Below are 20912 nucleotides of genomic sequence, written 5' to 3' on the forward strand. Positions count from 1 at the left end.
ACTACTTCATCTATTTTCATTCCAAGTTTTCATTACCTTTTCTACGCACACCGTCATTCCATCTAGTCATCTAGTCCTTCCCATGCCTCGCTTACCATTACCTCCGCATTTACAGGTATCTCGAAAAGATTCCCTGAACAGATGGACATCCCCGTTTTACTCCCCTGCCAAGCATTACTAATCCCGACTCTTCATTCGGTGCTGCATAAAACCTTTCCGGATCCCGATTAAGTCGTCTACCCCTCCAGTTAACTCCTCTCTTATGCAAAATGTTGAACAATTGTGCCCAGTGCACTCTGTCGAATGTCTTCTCACAATCTGCGTGGCATATAAATACATCCCGATCGTACTCTTAAATGTTCCTTTGTATTAGTGACCTCATTATTACCATGGCATCACGGATACCCCTTCTAAACCCAGACATCTTCGCCAAAGTACAATTTCTCTCATCGCCGCCTTCTTGTTGAAGATCTTGAGTGATACCTTCGCCGTATGTGGAATCAAAATTAGGATTCTTTAGTTCCCATATACTATTGCTTTTCCCTTATTGTGGAGTGGTATCAATGCCAACATATCAAGTCTCCCGGACAAACCCCTTCCTCTAATTTTACGAATGGGTCCATATTAATTCTTCCTTTATCATTTTCCGAAATATTTGTGTAGTTCCGCAGGGGTATTAATTATTCCCATAACATTTTTCGATTCCATTTCCTTAACTGCATTTACTATTTTGCGGTCAAACTTCCTGGTCCTAAGCTATCTCTTTCTATATTCTAACCCAATGGCCTACTATATCTACCATACAGTTCCAACTGCATGCTCTATCCATATTATCAGGAGCTCTTCTTTAATAGATATTTTGCCCGTTGCATCTCTGTTAGTGTGAACTAAATTTCCTTGAAAGAGGTTGTGCTTTTTTCTCCTGGTCTTTCATCCTGCAACATCCTTCACCTTTTCGTAATACTCACCCATTTCGCCCTGTCTCGGTAAAATTCACATGTTCCTTTCACTATTTCGCCCTCTCAGCATCTCGCTTTCGTTTGACGTTTATCCCTTAGTACTGACCATTCCCTCATTCTCTGTCCGCGTTCATCTATTTCCTTCAATCAATTCAATCCTATCTTCCGTATTCCATGACTTCCTAAACTCTTTTCTAAAAGCTGCGAACGAAAAAATAGGACCTACCAGTCCTATTTCAACCTACTGATTTGTTCGTCGCTTTCATATGCCCTTGCTTAAGATATTCCAAACTTTCCTCTACAGTACCCGTCCCCTTAATTTCCCTCAGAAGTTTATCAGCTGCCTCCTGTTACTCCTTCCTATTTAAACCAATCAATTCATTCACCTTCTCTTTCATATTCTCTTAAACGTAACATCACATCTCGTGAGCACTAAATTGTTATCCGAATCCCCGGGAAATTGTTTGAGTCGACGATGCTACATGCATTCCTAAACATATTCCCAGCAATAAAATCATTTAAATTAAATTTACAGGTATCTCCAAGAATTTTCCAAGTATAATTACGTTTATTGTGGTGTGTAAACCAGTTAGTTATAATGAAGTTACGTCTCCTACAAAACCCTACGGTAGACTACATACACGGCCATCCCTCTCTCCTATGGCGTGCGCCCCCGTACCGCACTGTCGTCTCCCCCTTCGCTTAACATTGCATTCCAATCACACATCAATACACGTAAATCGTTTCCTTCCACGTACATTTACAATCATTTCGTCTACCTGATTATGACCACTTCTTAATTCTTACTCCCGAAGACGGCCTGTCGGCCTGGACTGCCTTTAGATCGACCAGGTTTACTCTTATTTCTACAAATGCTATTGTGTCATTCACCTTTTTCAAGTTCACTACCCTTCTCCGTATATACCTATACACTACTAAGGCTGCCCCACGTTGACTCTCCGTCTCTCAGCTTTATTACTTCGTGACTATTGTCTCAATAATATCTAGTGTCTCTCAATCTCTCCTCACACGGACCTCGTGCGTCTGAATTTGCTCTCTCCGCCTCTCGTTCGATACCTTTCTGTCCTCACCATCGTCCCGAAATCCCAAGTTCCTATTTTCATGGAGGCAATCCTCTTTCTTTTCTTCTCTCAGACATTTTCTGATATGGCTTCACATATGAATAAAGCTTACTACCTCTCGTCGCCGGTATTGCAAATCTCCTTGCGAATTCAGATAACATTGAAACCATGGACTATCTTTCATTTCGCATTCCGCAATATTAGTCTCGTCCCTCGCGAATGCTGGCTTTCATAAAACTTAGGCCGCGGTACACCATAAATCCCGTTATCCGCCGGAGTTATTTGAGAAATATCGTCCGACTAGTGTGTCTTCATCTCTCTAATTTTCTAAAATAAAGATTTCAGGAGTTAAAAATACATCTTTTGAAATTTTGTAAGCCATGCCGTAAAGCTCTTAGTGATACTACCGATATGAGAAATTAATGAAATGGAAAATTTTCGTCATATATTATATCAAAAAAGTTAGCAGGTATTTATTTAAATATTAGTTTTAATCATGTAAACATTAGGTGTTATTGTAAACTGTGCCCTTATTGTGCATTTATGTTTGGCGCGGCCATAAACACACAGAAAATGCTATTTCAAGGACTCTGTGGAGTAAGCAGCAAAATAGTCCTATATCAAAAAAGGAATAAATACGTTTAGTTTCGTCAAGTGAAGGCGGATAGTGTATTATTTAGTCGTATTGCATCCATTACGTTAGTGAAAACTAGTGCTGAAATCAGGGTTGTGATAACTGAGGCTGAGACTTGAACCCTGATACCTGCGTGTCCCGGATCACGGATAGGCCCGCGGATAAAATCCGAGTCAAAAACAATGCGTTTCGTTTGTCGTGATATTCTAATAATCCGTTACTTCTGAGGCGTTCTCCTTTTTAAATTTGTATTCGATTTCATTCGGACAATTATTATATTTATTGCCATTTATTGTTATATTAAGTTCGTTGTAAGTAAAGAAACATGAATTGAAACTTAAGTTTTACCATGGTTGTTCATTCATATTCGAAGACTATATTTTAGATTTACTCGAGGTGAAATAAGACAAAATTATCATACATTAAAAACGGAGTAAATATATGCCACGAATTTTGAAAAGAAAGATTCCACCCCTGGTCTAACCCTTGCGAGGGTTTGTTTATTGTATTTCGAAATTTTTCTCAAACCTAGGCACGGCATCCGTACTCTCATGTCACTACCAAGAGTTTTGTATATCAAACATCATCAATTTAGGCCACGATCGTAATCTCGACAATAGAACCCTCAGTGGCCGAAACAATATGGCAACTGGTTGCGTAATCAGTGAAAATATACCCGTTACTAGGAACACGTATTTCTTGGTTGCGCTTGCAAATGAAAAAATGCAAATATTATTTATAAATGAATTTTATCTTAGAATTTACTCTGCTAAATGCTATATGATCTAAAACTATTTATATCGACGAAAGTTTTTATTTACTCGAATTTAAACAAACTTTGAATCATTTTTTAAATCACTAACAGATCTCTTAGCGCCCCCTCCCAGTAATTTTACAAGTACTACTTACTGAGAAATTCAACTTGCTTACTTACGTCTCTTGTAAGTAATTGATGCAATATTTTGTCATTTATGAGTTTTAAATTTTTGAAAATTTTACAGTAAAGGTAAAATATATTTCCTGCTACGAGACCGATTTCCTGACATTTCAAAGGTTTATTAATTGCAATTAAATTAAATAAGCTTTCCAGACACTCGTTAAAAACCTTTCTACGATAAAACACGCGATGTCTTTTCTCACGGAAAAATCTGTAGAAAAAGGAATATTAGTAGACAGTTACATACATATTTATGTCCGAAAATGTTTCACCTGATTTTAGAAGATCTAAGAAGTTGAAATTTGGCGCATTTTTGCAACAAATTCAACAAATACTGCGAAACCCAACGAAGTGCTTCGCAATGACTAACATTCAATAGTGACAGAAAATCCCGTATCAGTTCAACTATCATTCCATTCTTAATAAAATAAGTTTCTTCGAAAGAAGACGGAAGGACCATTGACGAAACTTCGTGTTTTTATGAACGCTATGCGAGAATAAATGCCGATAAAAATTTTATTCATAAAATTAATATTGCTAAAGGCCTCACCTCTATTTATATTATTTCTGTTAGGCGAGTAACCATCGTCGTCGCAAGATGACATATCACTGCTAATAACGCTGAGACTGTTTGTGTACAGCAAAGAACGTTATTGTAAGCAGATTAGCGTTACGAGAGCGGATACGAAGACCTGCAGCCCTAGCACCCATGCTCAGTGAGCGAAGGGGATACCGAATCTAGTGTTGAAACCTGTAATTTCAACACCACCACAACCTCGGTTGCCTCAAGTTGGCTGAATAATTTCATATCACAGGAGAGGTGAAAAGAAGAGTATTATTCACTGCTAGCGGGGAAGGAATTCTACTTTATATTATCTAAATCTAAGCTACTGGCTGAAGTATTAAGCTCTTGAAATGATAATAATGTGCTTGAAACCATACATATACTCATTAGATTCAAGCTGCTGGAAATAGATTTTGACTTTCGAATGAAATGAAATATTCAAGAATCCCACTCAATTTCCTCCAATGGAAACAAAATGCGTATCACGCCCTCTAGTTGATTTTGCGTCAACTGCAAAGACGGAATTATTTATGCATTTTTGTCGCATATTCAGGCATGAGCATGATTTAAGGAATTCGTACGAAAGGAGGTGACTGGATTATTTCTTCAATTACGTGCCCATTTAAAATTTTTACTTTTCCTTCCCTAGAATCCCTGCTGCAAAATTTGTAGCAGACGGATGAAAAAAAAACTCATCGGGCACGAACTGGGATGGAGAATGGAGTGTATAGCGTCGCGCGGAGAATGGACATGGCATATTGGCCATTGCGAAAACGCACCCAGTAAGATCGGCAAGCTTCGAAGCGTAGTCACGACTGGGAGCCCGCAGAATCGAAAAAGTGACATGCATGAAGTGTGCTTCTTTTTATTCAGAAGAATGGAGAGGCAGTCAGCGGAGTAAGGGGCACCACTCCGAAGTGCGACACAAAGAAAAAGGATCGAGTGAGCTATTGGACGAAATGAATTGTCTGGGGAAATAATGGCAGTGATAGAAATATTTGCACCCATGTAGAGACCGGAGTAAAAATACGCCACTGCATATTAAGAAATATGAGAAGGATTTCGAACAATTGAGCTCATCAAGTTGGCGATGGGTTTGGGGAAACGTGGTGGGCTACATTCCCAATCTTCCGAATGGAAACTAAGGTTTGCGATTTCTAGAAAATTTATTCGTACTGAGATACAGAAATACGCCTACGAATATCACGGAAGGACTTCTTTAAAGGCTAAGAGGGCTATTCTTCAAAGGGGGCTCATAAATATTTCATTCGCATCAATTTTAAGTGCAAAAATTAAATTTAATATTTTATGTTAATACGTTATGTATAAATGTTGCAATTTTCATTGATTTTACTTAAGTAATGCCTCTGCGTTAGCCACTGCAAAATATGTTTTAAGTCCGCCTGCGCCCGCTCCTGATGATAATAAAAGTTTTCCAAGGATGTTGGACCCCATGGTTCAAGTACGGAATTAAGCATTAACTCCGCTTCTGCTAATGTTATAGAAGCTCGCGGAAGAACGTTAAGAGGACTATTAGAAACATTGAGAATGTCATGGGGTGCCGCCCCCACGCAGGCAACAGAAATATTGCACATGAGAAATGCTTGTGGATGTTGAGTTTCTCAAAAACTACCCCGAAATCCCGATTATCTCGTGAAAATCAACGTGAAGTATGTTCCTCAGCCTCCCATATTCCAGGGTGACGTTTTTCATTTTCCCTTATGTCCACTCGTGGAAAGTTTTTGTTCAACGGAAGCAGGCATAGGGGAACTGAAAATGTTTCAACTTTCAATGGCAGCCGCTGACGCAATTCTTGAGTCAAATGAAAAAAGCTCCATATAAAATACACATGAAGATAACAATAAAACAAGCAAATTAATTTTTACGCGATAAATCATACGAATGTAAAAATCATGATCGCCCTCTCTTTAGCAGTCCTCGCACCGTGCTACTATCCTAATGTTTGATTACAATTGGTGACAAATGGATTTCCTGCTATACTACCTTGATCAAAAAGTTCCCGGAATAACCACCGTGTGGCGCTCCCATCGTTCCGATTTGAGTTCTGTTTTTTTGTTAAATTGGTACATCTGTTGTTGATATTCCCTTTAAATCTTAGTGTCATAACTTGACATCTGCAAAAGTTACGTAGCCAAGAGTACATCTATCTCTGTGTGTGTTGGCGATTTTTTACAATTGCAGAAATGGATTTAAATTTGCAACAACGAACTTGTATTAAATTTTGCGTAAAAAACGGATTTAGTGGCGCACGGACGTTGGAAATGTTGGAAAAGTGTTTCGGCAACGATTCTCTAAAAAAACGGTCGTTTACCAGTGGCACGAGCGGTTCAGAAGTGGTCGTGAGTCAATCGAAGATGATGAACGCAGTGGCAGACCATCGACATCGAAAGTCGGTGAAAAAATTGATAAAGTAAAAGAAATATTGGTCAATAACCGCAAATTAACCATCAGAGAAATAGCGGAGGACTTGAACATTGCCTATGGATCCGCCCAAGACATTGTGGTTAATGATTTGGGTTTCCGTCGTGTAGCAGCAAAGTTGGTGCCAAAAGACCTCAATTTCATGCAAAAAAGAGACCGTGTTGACGTCGCAAAAGACATGATTTGCGAGGCTGAATCCGATCCCACATTCATCAAAAGGATCATTACTGGAGACGAGACGTGGGTTTATGAGTACGACACGCAATCCAGACATCAGGCAAGTGAATGGCGTTCACCAAATGAGCCGAGACCAAAAAAACCACGTCGTTTTCAGTCAAAAAAGAAGGCAATGCTGACGGTTTTCATGGATTACAACGGTGTAGTGCATCATGAATTTTTGCCAGAAGGCCAGACAGTAAACAAAGAGTATTATTTGGGCGTTATGAGACGTTTGCGTGAAGCAATTCGCCGAAAGAGACCAGAAATGTGGGCAGAAAACTCGTGGATTTTGCACCATGATAACGCACCGTCGCACAGTGCTATCATTATTCGTAATTTTTTGACGAAAAATGCAACAAATACCATCCAACAGCCACCGAATTCACCTGATTTGGCTCCCTGTGACTTCTTTCTGTTCAATCGAGTTAAAAAACCATTACGGGGAACGCGTTTTAGCAGCCGAGAGGAAGTAATGGAAAAATCGCAGGAAGCACTGATGGACATACCGAAAACCGAATATAAAAAATGTTTCGAGGATTGGATCAAGCGCTGGCATAAGTGTGTTGCAGTCGATGGGGATTACTTTGAAGGGGACAATATAGATTTACATGAATAAACTTGTATTTTTAATTTTCTGAATAAATTCCGGGAAATTTTTGATCAAGGTAGTACATCAGTTTCAAATATTTTTAAAATTCTGAAATATAGCTTTCATCAAAATTTCTTCCCACTCTCATAGTACAGGGTGCGGCAACATAACTTCCTTTTTTTTCAAACGCAAAACGCTTCCAAAAAAGGAAGTAATGTTGCCGCACCCTGTACATAGCCATGAAGCCTCAAAAGTTCTTGGGCATGGAAAGACAAAAATAACGACTAAGACCAGGGTTATCACCAGCAGTTAAGGAGGACCTTTAGCTAAAAAGAATGGCTGCGCATTATAGGAGGCATACTGATCCAGGACCGCGCTAAAGAGCTGCCAAAAATTCGAACGGTTAAAATAATAGGACAATACCCAAAATAGAATTTATTTTTCCTCTTTTGGTGTCCTTTAATTGCAATGCGTGTGTGTCGGTTTCATTCCGGTGAAATGATAAAAACTCGAATTTTAAAGCCCTTCGGAGCGACCCTCAAGTCGACATCCAGGAGGCGGCGAGGCGAAGAAACAGCACGCTGTACAATACATGCTCCCGTGATTGCGCATGCTGACGACACGGGTTTCCGCACACGCGAGAGGCGAGCTCCCGATCGGGGGCGACTGTGACTCACCCGCCCGCCCCGATTGATCAACTCCCTTCATCAAGTGCCCCATTCGACTCGCACCATCAAAGGCGACCCGCCACTTCACGAAGCAGCACAGATTTATCCCCGAAACCCACGCTTGTCCCCCCCCCCTCCCCAATGTCCCCCTTGCCTCAGAGACGACGTTTTCTTCCGCGGCGGAACGCATGGGCTTCGAGTGGCAAGCTTCGTCTATTGAGCCACGGGCAGCCACATCCAATGGAACTGACTGCTGGCCGACCAATCTCCCGCCACAACAATTTCTCTCTCTCTCCGTTTGCATCCCAAGGCTTACGGGCGTGAAAACTTGATTTCGGAGTCAAAATTATTGTTATTGGAAATCTCGCGTTCTTAATGGTGTCGGCGGAAAAATATTCCCCGTCTGCGGGCAGCAATTAAAATTCCGGAGAGCAAGTATGTGCACTCCTGCAATTCAATGGGTGGGAAGTAATTAATGAATTTCACGCTTTTCCGAGGTGCTGTTAAGTGAACTGGTACGGCGCGGTGAGATCAGAAGGATTCAACGATGGTGTACTCTACAATAAGTAGATCGTCGGAAAACGTATTCATTTTATGTTGGAATCGAAAATAAAATCTTGGAAATCGATTAATAAATGATGTACATAATTAAAGGGCATCATCATCATCATCATGAGTGGAGTCACAAATTACCACAGGTTTCCCTTAATGGGTGCACGCAAAATAACAGCCACTCTGAGGTCGCCGTAAAATAACTTTTTACATTTTTAGTGCCGAAAAAAGTTCCTCTATTTATTATTTTTCCCTTTTGCAATTCTTCTATGGATCATATTTAATTGATTCAGCCATATTGCAGCTATATGTACACTGCTATTGATTTTACGGTTCCCAAACAAACTATATTACGCAATGATTTTTCGTTCAATAAATTCAAAGAAAATACGAGGTTTGCCGTGAGAGTACCTTAAAGGAATCAACCGCTAATGTCAATTACAATGAAACAATTTTAAAGCGTAAAATCATTCGCCGATTCGATAAAGTTAAAATATCCAGTGCATTGGGACGCATCGGTAGCTTAATCCGCCAAAGCACTGGGCCTAATCCCGGTCAAGACGAATGGTTATTTCACTTTGAAAATGTTGAATACAAGTCCAATGTTTTTCCCTGGGAATATGATAATATTTTAGCGGAAAAAAACCAGTTTGACTTGTTTCTTATGCTAATATCTTTTTCCGCGATCTGTGTGGGGAAAATTCGGTAGCGCTAAATAATGTATGATAAGATCGTCTATGAATCGTCTCCAGCTCAACCATGGTTTTAATACACACTATATTCATTAAGTAGCTTTTTTTATTGGTTCTCTAAAAAGAAATCCCGCACCACTTGCTTTCGTTGGAATTATGGAATAATTTACAAGAAAATCTTCCCCGGTTACTTTATTGCCAGAAATCTTATCTTCGAAACTACGGCAGGAAACGTGCGTCGCAGGACGAAATTCACTTAGCTCTCGCATTCGGGAGGAAGGGAGAAATTCCAGCATTAGAGGAGATTTTGTGAACACATTCGGCCAGACTTCCATTTTTTACTCCTGTCTCCATGTCAGACATTTACAGCATTTCCATAAATTGGAAAGAAGGAATTGTTTTAATTTTGGTTTTCTTTTAAATTTTCGCTACTACGCCGCGGTAAGAGTGCAGACGTCATATGCGGGCAACGATCGGGGTTGAGCGGCGGCGTCGCCCAGTGCACCGCAGCTTGGGACGTGGATGCACGGGGAGGAGGGAGGAAGGGGGAGGTGGCGATTCAATCTCGTGCTGCAGCCTCGAGTACGCAGTTCGGGCGGGGGTGGGATGGAGGGTCCCCCGCCTGCCCCCCCCTTCCCCGTCAGTGATCCGAATGCACACTCGCTCGCTCTCTCCAACCCCACGGCGGCAACATCCGCTCTCTTCTCGCGCCATCGGCCCTGGATCGCTTCCCACTGTCACCGCAGTGAGTGGGTAGGCACCGCGGCTCGCCGAACATATTCCTCGGCCAATGAAATCATTTCACGGAGGAGCCAGAGCCGTTAGATTTCGTGACGACAAAAAGTATAGGCATGCAAAATACAAAATGACTCGAAAGATATTCCAAAGCGAAGCGATCGCAAAAGTGAATGAACCGCAAGCAAGAAATGCCCACCAGAATAGGAGCGTTCGATGCCCGCCGCGAGTGGGTACCAAGGAATATCTCCAAGAACTTGATACACATCTTCATCGCATGAAATAGGGAAGGAATCGGTGGTGGTGTAAAATGACCCAATATTCGCTTGAATCGGTATACTCGAATGAACATTGACAAATTTCGTTTCTGATGACCAAAGGTTGTCCAGTTCTTATTTCCTTTCTTTAATGGAAAGGCGGTGCACGTATTTTATGAGAATATGTCTTCGCGAGCAAAACTGCGCAAGAGTGGGAATTATCATTTTCGGAAATCGTAAACCGTGTGCGAGATAGTCATCAAAATTGAGTCTTCTCATGCAGGACGATTTTTTTGACTTGAAAATGTCTTGTTTCGTTATTTTCCTTAAAATAAGAATGGTCATTTTTATTTCATTTTAGGAAACTCATTTTAAGTTGAATAAATAACATTTTAACTTTGAATCGACGTTGCTTTATGCGGAGAGATCCTGGGCTTAATTCCAGAGTGGTAACCTGGTATACGAGTAACGCAACAAGGGGAAAATCAATTCCATATTCTATATAGAATTAAAAGGAATGAGGATGAGATAGTTTGATGGTATGTTAATGAAATGATTGCGCCAACAAAAATTTGATACGTTGACAAAGCGTCAGCTCAGGGCTCCAAAAATTTCCCTATTCTTTTTGCTTAAGGAAAGTATGCCCCAAATTTATACAATACCCTTGAAAACTTAGTAATATTGATTGGGATAATTGAAATGTCTGAAATTATTGAGCTGAAATAATTGAACTAGCATCACTATAGTTATAGAAGTCTTGTGTTCGATTCTCTTCCGAATGTTATCGGCCATAAAATAATGCATAAAGTAAATATTAAGGTTGCACTTATGCAAAAGAAATGGGGTGACATAATGTTCAATGTTTACCAAGGATCCTTCCTAAAATATCGATAGTGAAAAAGAATTTCAATGTTTCACAAATAAGTTGATATGACAAGCAATGCAACCGAACAGAAATGTCGAAAGCCTCTACGCACATTAGCATTATGGTCTTAAGAACACCCAATTATTTATTCTAATAATGTAATATGATTTTCTGTAACAATTTCAAAACTCTCAGAGCACCTTGGATTCGACTTGAGCAATTTGAGAGTAATTCGTGGGTTCAATAGGTGCAGGCAGCATTTGACTAAATAAGATAATTTCTCTCTTCTATCTTCGATGAGTTCGGGAACTCTTCCACAAACACTATTGTTATTTACTCGTTCCCTCGCTGTAGTGAAACTCTGGAATTAAACTTAATGTCTCGTGGAAAATATTTCAATGAGGGTAGAAAATATGCGATACAAGTTCAGATAAATTGGAACATAATATTTCGTGTGTTTGGGAATGGATACTCAGGATATGCAGTCGACACTGACGTGAACCTGCGTTGTCAAGTAAAGAGAACCACACTTTGGGCAATCCTCTCAGAAGTGGGTTTCCCATCCGGATATCGATAAATGAGCCTTCCCAAACGAGACTGATGAGGCAAATCCATCCCTAAAGCAACTCAAAGAAAAGTTTAAAACTCGGTTCCATGGGATTGACTCCAGATATCCGGAAATGAAATTTTGTTCACCTTCGGTAAAGTGTTTCCGCGTCGCCACAGAAAGAATCTCCCACGATTGATTTTCCCAGGAACGATTTACTGCAGCAATCCGTCATAGAAAAAAATAACACCATTTCACGGAAATGAGTCAAAATATAAGGTACTTTTCAGCGTAGCTCACACGCAAGATTAATAAAAAAATGAACTTTTGTGAACATCCTTGTGAATAGCGACTAACTCGTGTAACTTGAAAAAATATTCAGCAACTTTAAGTGCTGTTTATCACACGAGATTGATATAATTGAGTTTATTAATTCGCGACACAAAAAACAAACCTCATTTTAAATCCTATCCATTAAACGCTGGCCGATTGCTGGCGAATCGTCTATTTTCGGAAAGTCCCAGTCGCAGTGTCACATTATTAAAGCAGTGAATGGTCCAGTGGCTCAATGAAAGCCAATACTCGGTGTATGCGATTCAATTCTCGGTGTATGCGACGTTTTCTGGGGTAATCAGTCATGATGTTCGTTTAATGTCCGTAACCCTCTGCTAGATTGAACTTATTTTAATGTTAAGTTTTCCGTACCCGGTACCTCATTCAAGTGTGCGGATATATCAATAGTAGCAGGGATGACTGTAGTTATCCTTTCGTCGTCCGGATCCACATTTTAGCCGAAATATGAAGTCATAAGTCGCACCGCGTTCGGTTTATCGTGAAGACTATTGGGAAATAAACAAGGGCAGCCGCTTCGGTCATTCTGCTCGCCATGTACCAATGGAGATGGGATCCGTGGGTCCCACGGGCAAAGTGAAGCCATTCGTTGTGAAAGAGGTGCGAGAGGTCATCACCTACACCGTCCAAGGTTATGCGGGTCAGTGGGGTAGGAGCGGTGCCCGGCGCCTACGGGGCGTCTTTGTTTCGCCGGCTCACCGGTAGGTGTACCGCCGAGTAGCAAGGAGTTGTTTGTTTGGGGAGATCAGTAAACATTTCAATCTCGCGTTTGGAGCCGAGCTCCATTCCATCACGTGTGACGCCAAAGGTCCCAGAGTTGTTTACGTCTGACGTCACCTGAGACAATGAATAGACTCGTACACCTCGCCCTCCGAGATAATCTCTCCCACCTCGAGACGAAGTCATGAATCGCGGGATTGCGCCCAGCCCGAAAAGTTTTAACTCTCCAGGGATTTCTTCACCAGCCACGATCACTGCCAAGTTCCTCCCTTTACCGTGAGCGCTAGGTGGGGAGCGGTTGGCAGGACTGGGGACTTTACACCGCCGGCGACACGTAAGGAGTTTTCGTGTCACGCCTTCCCGCGAAGACCTTCAAGAGTTTCCACTATAACTGCGGAGGAAGCCGGACGCCGAGAGTTGCGTCACTTCTTTCTCCATTCTTACCTGTTGAACGTCTTCTCGTACTCTTTTATCTGTCTCCTCGAAAATTCCGCAAACTCCGTGTAAACGTTCACCACCCGAAATTGCGGCTTCACTTCCTTGCCCTCGTCCAGTGCCTCGTTGATGGCCTGCCTTCGGCTTAGCACGCCGCTCAGCTCGTCATCGGCAGGCATGGCTCTCTGCGCGTCACCGGGGAATGCCCGACTCCTCCAGGCACTAACCGACTAACTGGTCGTCGCCTTGTCGCCTGGTGGCCCACCACATACCACGGGGGTCGCCGCGGGGAAGTGGCGCAGTGCCTGTCGGTCTCGTGGAGGGAGCCCGCGGAAGGGAGGCGGACGGCGAAGGGTTGAGGCGAACGGCGTCGGACGTCCTATCGCCTCGGCACCGCACTGGGTTCTGAACGGGTCCGGCTCCGCTCTCCAACCTCCTCCGCATCAGCTGTGACGGTCGCGTGACGTACACGGGGATGAGTCAAGGGTCGGGAGGAGGAGGGAGGGGAGAGGGTGGGGCCACGGCGCAGGGCTCGGTTCGATGGCCGGCTAGTTGCGCATCCCGGTGCTAGAGGGGTTTGGAGAAAGTTGGCGATCGATAAGAAATGTTAAAGGGGTTGGAGTGATGGAACGATAAAGGGGGGAGAGGCTTGGGGCAGGGTCACTAGGATTCGGGACTAAATCTGCATCACGTTCCTCGCTTCTAATACCTCCTCCTCCCTCTATCCCATTCTCCCTCGCTATTTCCCTCGCTTTCTCTTTCCCTCCCACTCACTCTCTCTTTTTCTGTCATTCTTCATCCCCCTTATCCTTCCTTCCCATTTTCTCTCTCCATATATTTCATTCAACCCTTTTCTCACACCCTTTAACTCCCTCTCTCACTCTAATTCTCTTCCTGCCTTCATCTCCTTCGGTAAAATTTTCTTCCTTTTGTATTCCTCTTTCTGTATATTCCTTTCTTCGCTCCCAATTTCTCTCTCTCTCTCTCTCCTCCTTCCTTTATATATACTCGTATTAATGCATCCTCCTTTTGCTTTCTCTCCATTGTTCTCTCTCTTTATTCCTCTTGTCTTTCACTCTGTAACTTCATTTTAAATATATCTACCTTTAATTTTATCTCTATCTCTCTCTCAGTATATCCTTGCTGTCCCTACACTATTATCGCTCTCTCTAGCCTTTTCTCTGTCTGCAATTCTCTCTTTCCTTCTCTCTATTGTTTTTCTCTTTCACTTCCACTGTGTCTATATTTCTCTCTCTTTTTAGTTCTATCCATATAAATCTCTCAATCTGTATTCTTCTTCCACTGTCTTTCTTTTAGCTATTCTTTACCCTCCTTCTCGATTATGTACATTTATTTGTTCTATATTTATTTACTTATGTATACCCGTTGGCTTAAATAATAGGATTTCGCCTCAGTAAGTCTAAAGGTTCAGTCGTCCTTAACTTTTTCCTGTTTGAACTCTGCACCCTTTCAACTTCCCATTATATGTACACATAAGTGTCTATATATATATATCCCGTTCTCTGAAACTCTGTATTTGTGTATCTCTCCTTCTTTTGCCTCTCCGTTTCATTATCCTCTTCATATTTTTCTCTTCCTAACTTTATATTTTCATAAATCCGTCTTCCTCAACTCTGCTCTTTCCCCTCTCCCTCATGCCCTTTCCTTCTGCGGAGGTCGCTTTCTGTTTCTCTCCCTCTCTGCCTCTACCGCCGAACTACCTTTCTACAAGTTGTTTGAAACCAGTGAGGGAAAGTTTAAGGTCACTGCTTTACACACGCTGGTAAAAAATTATATTGGTAACATTTTTTCCGTTCGGAATGTGAATGCGTTTGTCACAACCTTAGCAGTATTGGGGTCACGGGCGATTAAGCACCGGGAAACCGGTGGGAATTAATGTGGGATGCTTGCGAAAGGCCTGCTCGGCCGGTTAGCATGGAGGAGAACTCGCTCCAATTAGGATGGCGTGCCTCTGTAATTTAATTGTTCATGTGACAGTAAATATCGTAATTGTTATTATAAATTAATTTAAATAAAACCTTAAGCAGTGAGCTAAAAATATCGAAAGGTGGGGCAGGTTTGTGTCGCGAATAATGTAATTCCTTCCTCTTCAGAAGAAGCCTTGAATGAGCGCCACCAATCTATAGAGAATCATGCTGCTGTTTAGAATGGTGACACACCTTTAAATGAATCCCAGCTCCTCTCGGCGAAAATGTAATTCGGAGGAACTGAGTTTATAGGTAGGAATTCTGTACAGTAGGTAGCGCCAGTATCCATGATGCGTGAAAAAATAATTAACTGCTACGTCACTTACTTATGTTTACATCACATTCTATGAAATTTTGTCTCTAAGAGTTTGTTTAATTTCAATTTTAGGGCTCGATTTGTTTGCCATGTTCAATGTCGCCATGGCCCTCACGGAACACGGGTTAGTAAGTCGGAAAACTTGCTAGGAACTTTCGCCCTTTCGGAAAACAATAATTTTAATTATAAGGTACTTAGCGAGTTGTTATGGAGATATTAGTTTTTCTCACTTTTTAAAATATAATATTCGGTTTGACATTTTTATCTGTATATTAATTCACTAAAACCATAAACGTGTAGAGGAAGTCCATTTTCTACATCAATGTATGCTCCAACAACTTAACTTTAGCCCATTTTTACTAATAATACGCAAGGGATTTTTGTCTTGCCATTTAGAAGATATTCCTAATATTGTTTCTAGTCCTTCTTGTTTCAAGGAAAATCTTTTCTGATTCTTTAGAGCTTCTTTCGGTTCTCCGTTGATAAGATAATGGTATCAGTTTATTTGGAATATTCTATGGTTTCGCAATAAAAATTGATCATACATATTTTTAATACTTATACTTTATTGAGAAAATATTAAATACGAGAATTCAATTAAGATAAAAATTAAATTAACTATGTTATTAACTTAATATTTAATGTGCATTTGGTACATATTGCCATGGTTGAACTCCAGTATTGCGTCAGCGGCAGCCGCTGTAATTTGAAACATGTTCAATTCGCACACAACTGCTCCCGAGTAAAAAAAAACCCCTTGCCACGAACCCTTCCCTTTCGCGTCGGAAATAAGAAGAAAAGCCACACGGAATAAGGTCTGCATTACGTATAGGATAGATGAGGTAACACTTCACATTGATTTTCGCGAGATTCGCGATTTCGGAGTGGGTTTTTGCGGAGCCCCCCACGTATGAGCTCGTCTCATTTAGTTTTTTTTCCAGAAAGTTGGTGTAACCCAATTCAATTCTCAATATTTCTGATAGTGCTCTTATCGTCCGCTATTCAAATATTTACTCTAGCAACGGCAGCGGCGTAGGCAATCTTCTAGCAGTGCTGAAGGGGCTCTCCATTAGCCGCATATAGCATGACACGGATCACAGCTGATGATCTATTCAGGAGAAAGGAAAATTTCAATGCAGCGTCGCGTGTTGCCACCATCGTTGCCGCAGGTAAACTAGACATTTTTCAAATTGCAACGGCTGCCGCTGCCACAAGAATCGAACAATGAAAATTTTACCGCCTATACATTGTGCATTAAGCAACCAGTATGAGATAAAATTATAAAGTTGTACTATGATTGCTACGAATAAAAAAGCTATGTACGAGGCTGAATCAAGTGAAAATATTGAAAGTGCCGTAAAATTTCAAAATGGTATCCCGCTGTCCTCTTAGTTGGCTATAGTAATAGCCACGGTTTGATGAGTATCCCAATGTAGCATGATGCCAGAAGCAACAATAGCGTAAACATGGCAGCTGCATTTGCAACGCCTTCTACAGAGGAACGCCATGCTCTCATTTGTTCGCTGAACAGTTAAAAAAGAGAAAGATTGAAATTCATAAATGAATGAAAGAAAGTTGGTGATTAATCTCTGTCACGCTAACAAGTCGACGTGTGAACTAGGAAGTTCCTAAACAGCATCACCGCTCTGAGAGACTCCCCTTGACCAGATGAGGCACACCAAGTATTGACACCACTGGCCTTATTAGCAGTTATAGCCATTGCTTTTCTGGAGGCATCGCGAACTTTCAAAGGACAAGAATATTTCTATTTCAAAACAGAAAGAGTGCATATGAAATTAATACAAATGAGAATCTTTTCAATTAAAGAAATAAGGAGTTTAAAAATGTACAAGTTTCAAGGCCATCATTTGACTCTCCCTAGTGCGTGGTATGCGTGTGTGTATTTTTTGTCGTATGCGCATAGAAAAGCCATTGAACCGTCCTCGTAACTACGGAGTTAATTAATTCTCCCAGCACGATTGGTATTCATTTTCTGGTGTGCACTATTTTGCGGAAGCCTGCCAGATGCTCTTCTGAAAGTGAAATCTTCCGGTAGAAAAGTCAGGTAACACCTCTGATTGATCTCTAGGAAGCCTGGATATTATTAATGATGATGAAGAATATTTCTAAACGTAAAATTGATTGCCACCATTTATACAGGGTGAAGCAGGATGGACTCCCTAGTTTCAAAAAATCACTGAAGAGCGCGCAGGTAAATTAGCGGATTGAGTTTGGCTGACAGAAACAACGTAATTTTTAGTAGTCTGTTGAGCATCGAGGCTTTGTCTTAGGAATGTTTTTTAAGAACAATAATAGTGTGGTGGCAACGTAGAGGTTGCTGTGGTCTAGCGATGAAGCGCATTTTCACCTCTCCGGCTCAGTAAATAAGCAAAATGTTCGTTACTGGGCGACTGACAACCTTCGCGAGCTTCACCCAACACCTCTTCATCGCTCCAAAGTGGCAGTTTGGTGCGATGCATCCTTCATAGGCATTATTGGGCCTAACGTTTTTGAATCTCGAGGTTCAACCGTTACTGTTAACTCTGTGCGCTATTGTGAGATGCTGGGGAACTTTAAACTCTCCAAAATGAAAGAGTATTGTGAGGAAAGGACACAGAAGCCTTCTGGCTTCAATAGGATGGTACCACGGCTCTTACCGCCCATTGTTCACGCCAAATCCTGCAAGAACAATTTCCCGGCCGCCTGATCTCCTTACGAGGGGATGTTTGTTCCATGGCCCCCTCGCTCCCCAGATTTGAGCCCATGTGATTTTTTCTTTGGGGATATCTTAAAGCTGACGTGTACAAAGTTCGACCAATGAATGACCTTGGAAGCTCTTAAGGAGGCAATTAGAGATGCCATCGCTGGAAGTACGCAAGTTATACTGAGAAGAGTTTTCAAAAACTTCTTTAAACGACTCAGCATGTGCGTCGCTCACGTCTATGGAATATTTTTTCAAACCTAATTAAAAACATGGCATTGAATGTAGTTTTGAGTAATGAAAACCATTTTTAAGTATCTTGATTGGTTTTTTAACAATTTACCCGTCAAATCAGAGGGTCCATTTTGCTTCACCCTGTACATATATATAGTAGCCGCAAGCAATGTCACCAAGACAGTCAATAAACAGCAGATACGTAGAACCGTGGGCATATAAAATATTCCCGCAGAGTCACTAAAGGGTCTATGTAAATGTTGAAAGAGGTGTTTTTATGGACTAATTTGTGACATTTCTGAGGGAGGAATTTAGCCGGAGGACTTCGTCCCTTCAGCGTTAGTTACAATCCCGACTAAGAGAAGGGCAGCCGTATATGAGGGCTATAGAGCAACAAATTCCATGGGTATATGTCACGGATTTCTCGGGGGCGAGTGGCGGACGGAGATTTGGAACGGGCAAGAGAAGGGGTGAGGCAGGAGTCTGCTTTATCACCCGCGCTTTTCCACGTATATGTATTTAAACCACTATTAGAGACCGGTAATAATAAATTCAACAGATACAGGCGAGATGTGATGAATATCTCATTATGAGAAAAATAAAATTTGCACTTTCCACAGATTTATTTACAACGTACAACGCGTTTCAGTTCATCGAACCATCTTCAGTTACAAGGCCAAAGATCTTGTACTTGAAAGGGAAAGGTTAAGGGAAAATAGGAAGGAAGTGATTATTTCAACCTACGTATGCATAGTACTTATGAGAAAGGAATATGGCCAGATTTCCTAGGCTCAGTTGTGATCCCAATCCCAAAAATGTGTAAGACAGCTGGATTTGAGGCGTGTGGGACGACTATAAGTTTGATTTCACATGCAGCAAGTGTCTCCGAATCATCGATGGAACGTTACAATATAGTGCGAGCAAGTACTTCGGCGAAGATCTGTTTGAATTTAGAAAGGGGAGAGGAACGCGGGGCACGATTACATCGATGAGAGCATTAAGAGAATGGAACATCGAATATAATCAGGATGTCTTTGAGGGCTTCGTGGAATTTGAGAAGGCGTTAGAAAGTGTAGAATGAACAACGTAAATGGAAATGGTGCGGAATATGGGAGTAGAATCGAGGGATAGGCGACTTATTCGAGACGTGTGCATAAATGAGATGGCACAGGTAAGGGTAGAGGAGGAAGAACATGATGGACAGTGGTTTCAGGGGAGTTGCGAAGTCATCGACGGTGCTTTTCCGCATGAATGCTGAGGAAATGTGAAGGGTGGTCTGGAAGAGGGCTGGAGCAGGGAATAACAGTGGGCGGCGAGACGATTAAGTCAGTTAAGTTTGCCGATAATCACGCAATAGTGAGTCGGACAGCTTACGCATTGCCGGTATTATTTTGTGCTTAGAAGGAAAAAATCGAGATAAATGGAATGAAGATTAACTTCAAGAAAACAAAAGTATTGAGATAAGTCGGAAAGCTAAGTTTAGCATTGAAGTAGGTGGAGCAATTCATGTAAGAGAGCAGAATTTTAGAGGAAAGGGGTCATTGTAATGAGGAATACAGGAGAAAGATTACGTTGGCGAAAGAGGCATTCCCAAGAAGAAGAGAATTTAAGAAAGCCGCACTAATTGAGGATTTGAAGAAAGGAGTGTATAAGACTTTTGAGCGTAGTGCTACATGGACGTGTATTTGAGGTAAGAGCCCAGCGTAGTTTGGAAGCTTTTGAGATATGGGTGTGGCAACGAATTTAGAATATAATTTACACAGAGAGGAAGACAAACGCCATGGTTTCCAACGGGTTGGCAGAGGAGAGGATGTTCCTGGAGGAAATACGAAAAAGGCAGAGGAAGTGGATGGAGGAAATATTGAGATGGGCCGTGAGGGAAGGAAGGTCGTTGGGTGAGTGGGGTGGAGGCAGGAAACGAGTGGGATTGCCAGGCAACACGAAAGTAGGCAGCATTTGCGAGGAAATGAGTAAAGGGAAAATATAGGGAAGGGAAAGAGTGAGTTCTCAGAATAGTTAAGAGTATATAGTCATTGGGTGAATTGCTATTTAGCGTGCGTCCATCCAAAAACCAACCTGAAACGTTAGATTACCATAGGTAAAAAATTCACAAGGGATCCTCCAAAATATATTTTCATTGGGTAGAATGACGATGGATGAAAGAGGGCACGAGGACGCTATTTGTCGACCCGTTGTTAATTTTTGTCATTGCTTATCATGGCCATTTCAAAGTGATGAAATTCGCAAATTTGATAATATGAAAATTGTATTTTTTCTTGATGTTTCCATTGCAGGGAATCAGAATTTCAGTATGTAACGTACTTTAGGATAACGGGCTTATTTTTATGTAATCAAGGGGGAGAAAATGAGACCCTTTTCTGTTGTCCTACAGGAGACGGTGGTTCGAGGTGTCCCAATCTCGAA

At 41.5% G+C, this 20912-nt stretch overlaps 1 protein-coding gene across 1 annotated transcript in view; it reads right to left on the reverse strand.

The window, feature by feature from the left end:
* The window catches only part of Swip-1 (EF-hand domain-containing protein D2 homolog Swip-1), a 73426-nt gene extending 59765 nt beyond the window's left edge, over nucleotides 1-13661 (reverse strand). The window contains exon 1 of the mRNA XM_071583359.1: nucleotides 13259-13661. Coding sequence (XP_071439460.1) covers nucleotides 13259-13428 — 170 coding nt within the window. The 5' untranslated portion in view covers nucleotides 13429-13661. The remainder of the gene's footprint in view (nucleotides 1-13258) is intronic.
* Between the last annotated feature and the right edge of the window lie 7251 nt (nucleotides 13662-20912).

This window comes from Hetaerina americana, unplaced genomic scaffold (assembly GCF_022747635.1).
Source record: "Hetaerina americana unplaced genomic scaffold, ioHetAmer1.1.p SCAF_130, whole genome shotgun sequence".
NCBI classification, from domain to species: Eukaryota; Metazoa; Arthropoda; class Insecta; order Odonata; family Calopterygidae; genus Hetaerina; species Hetaerina americana.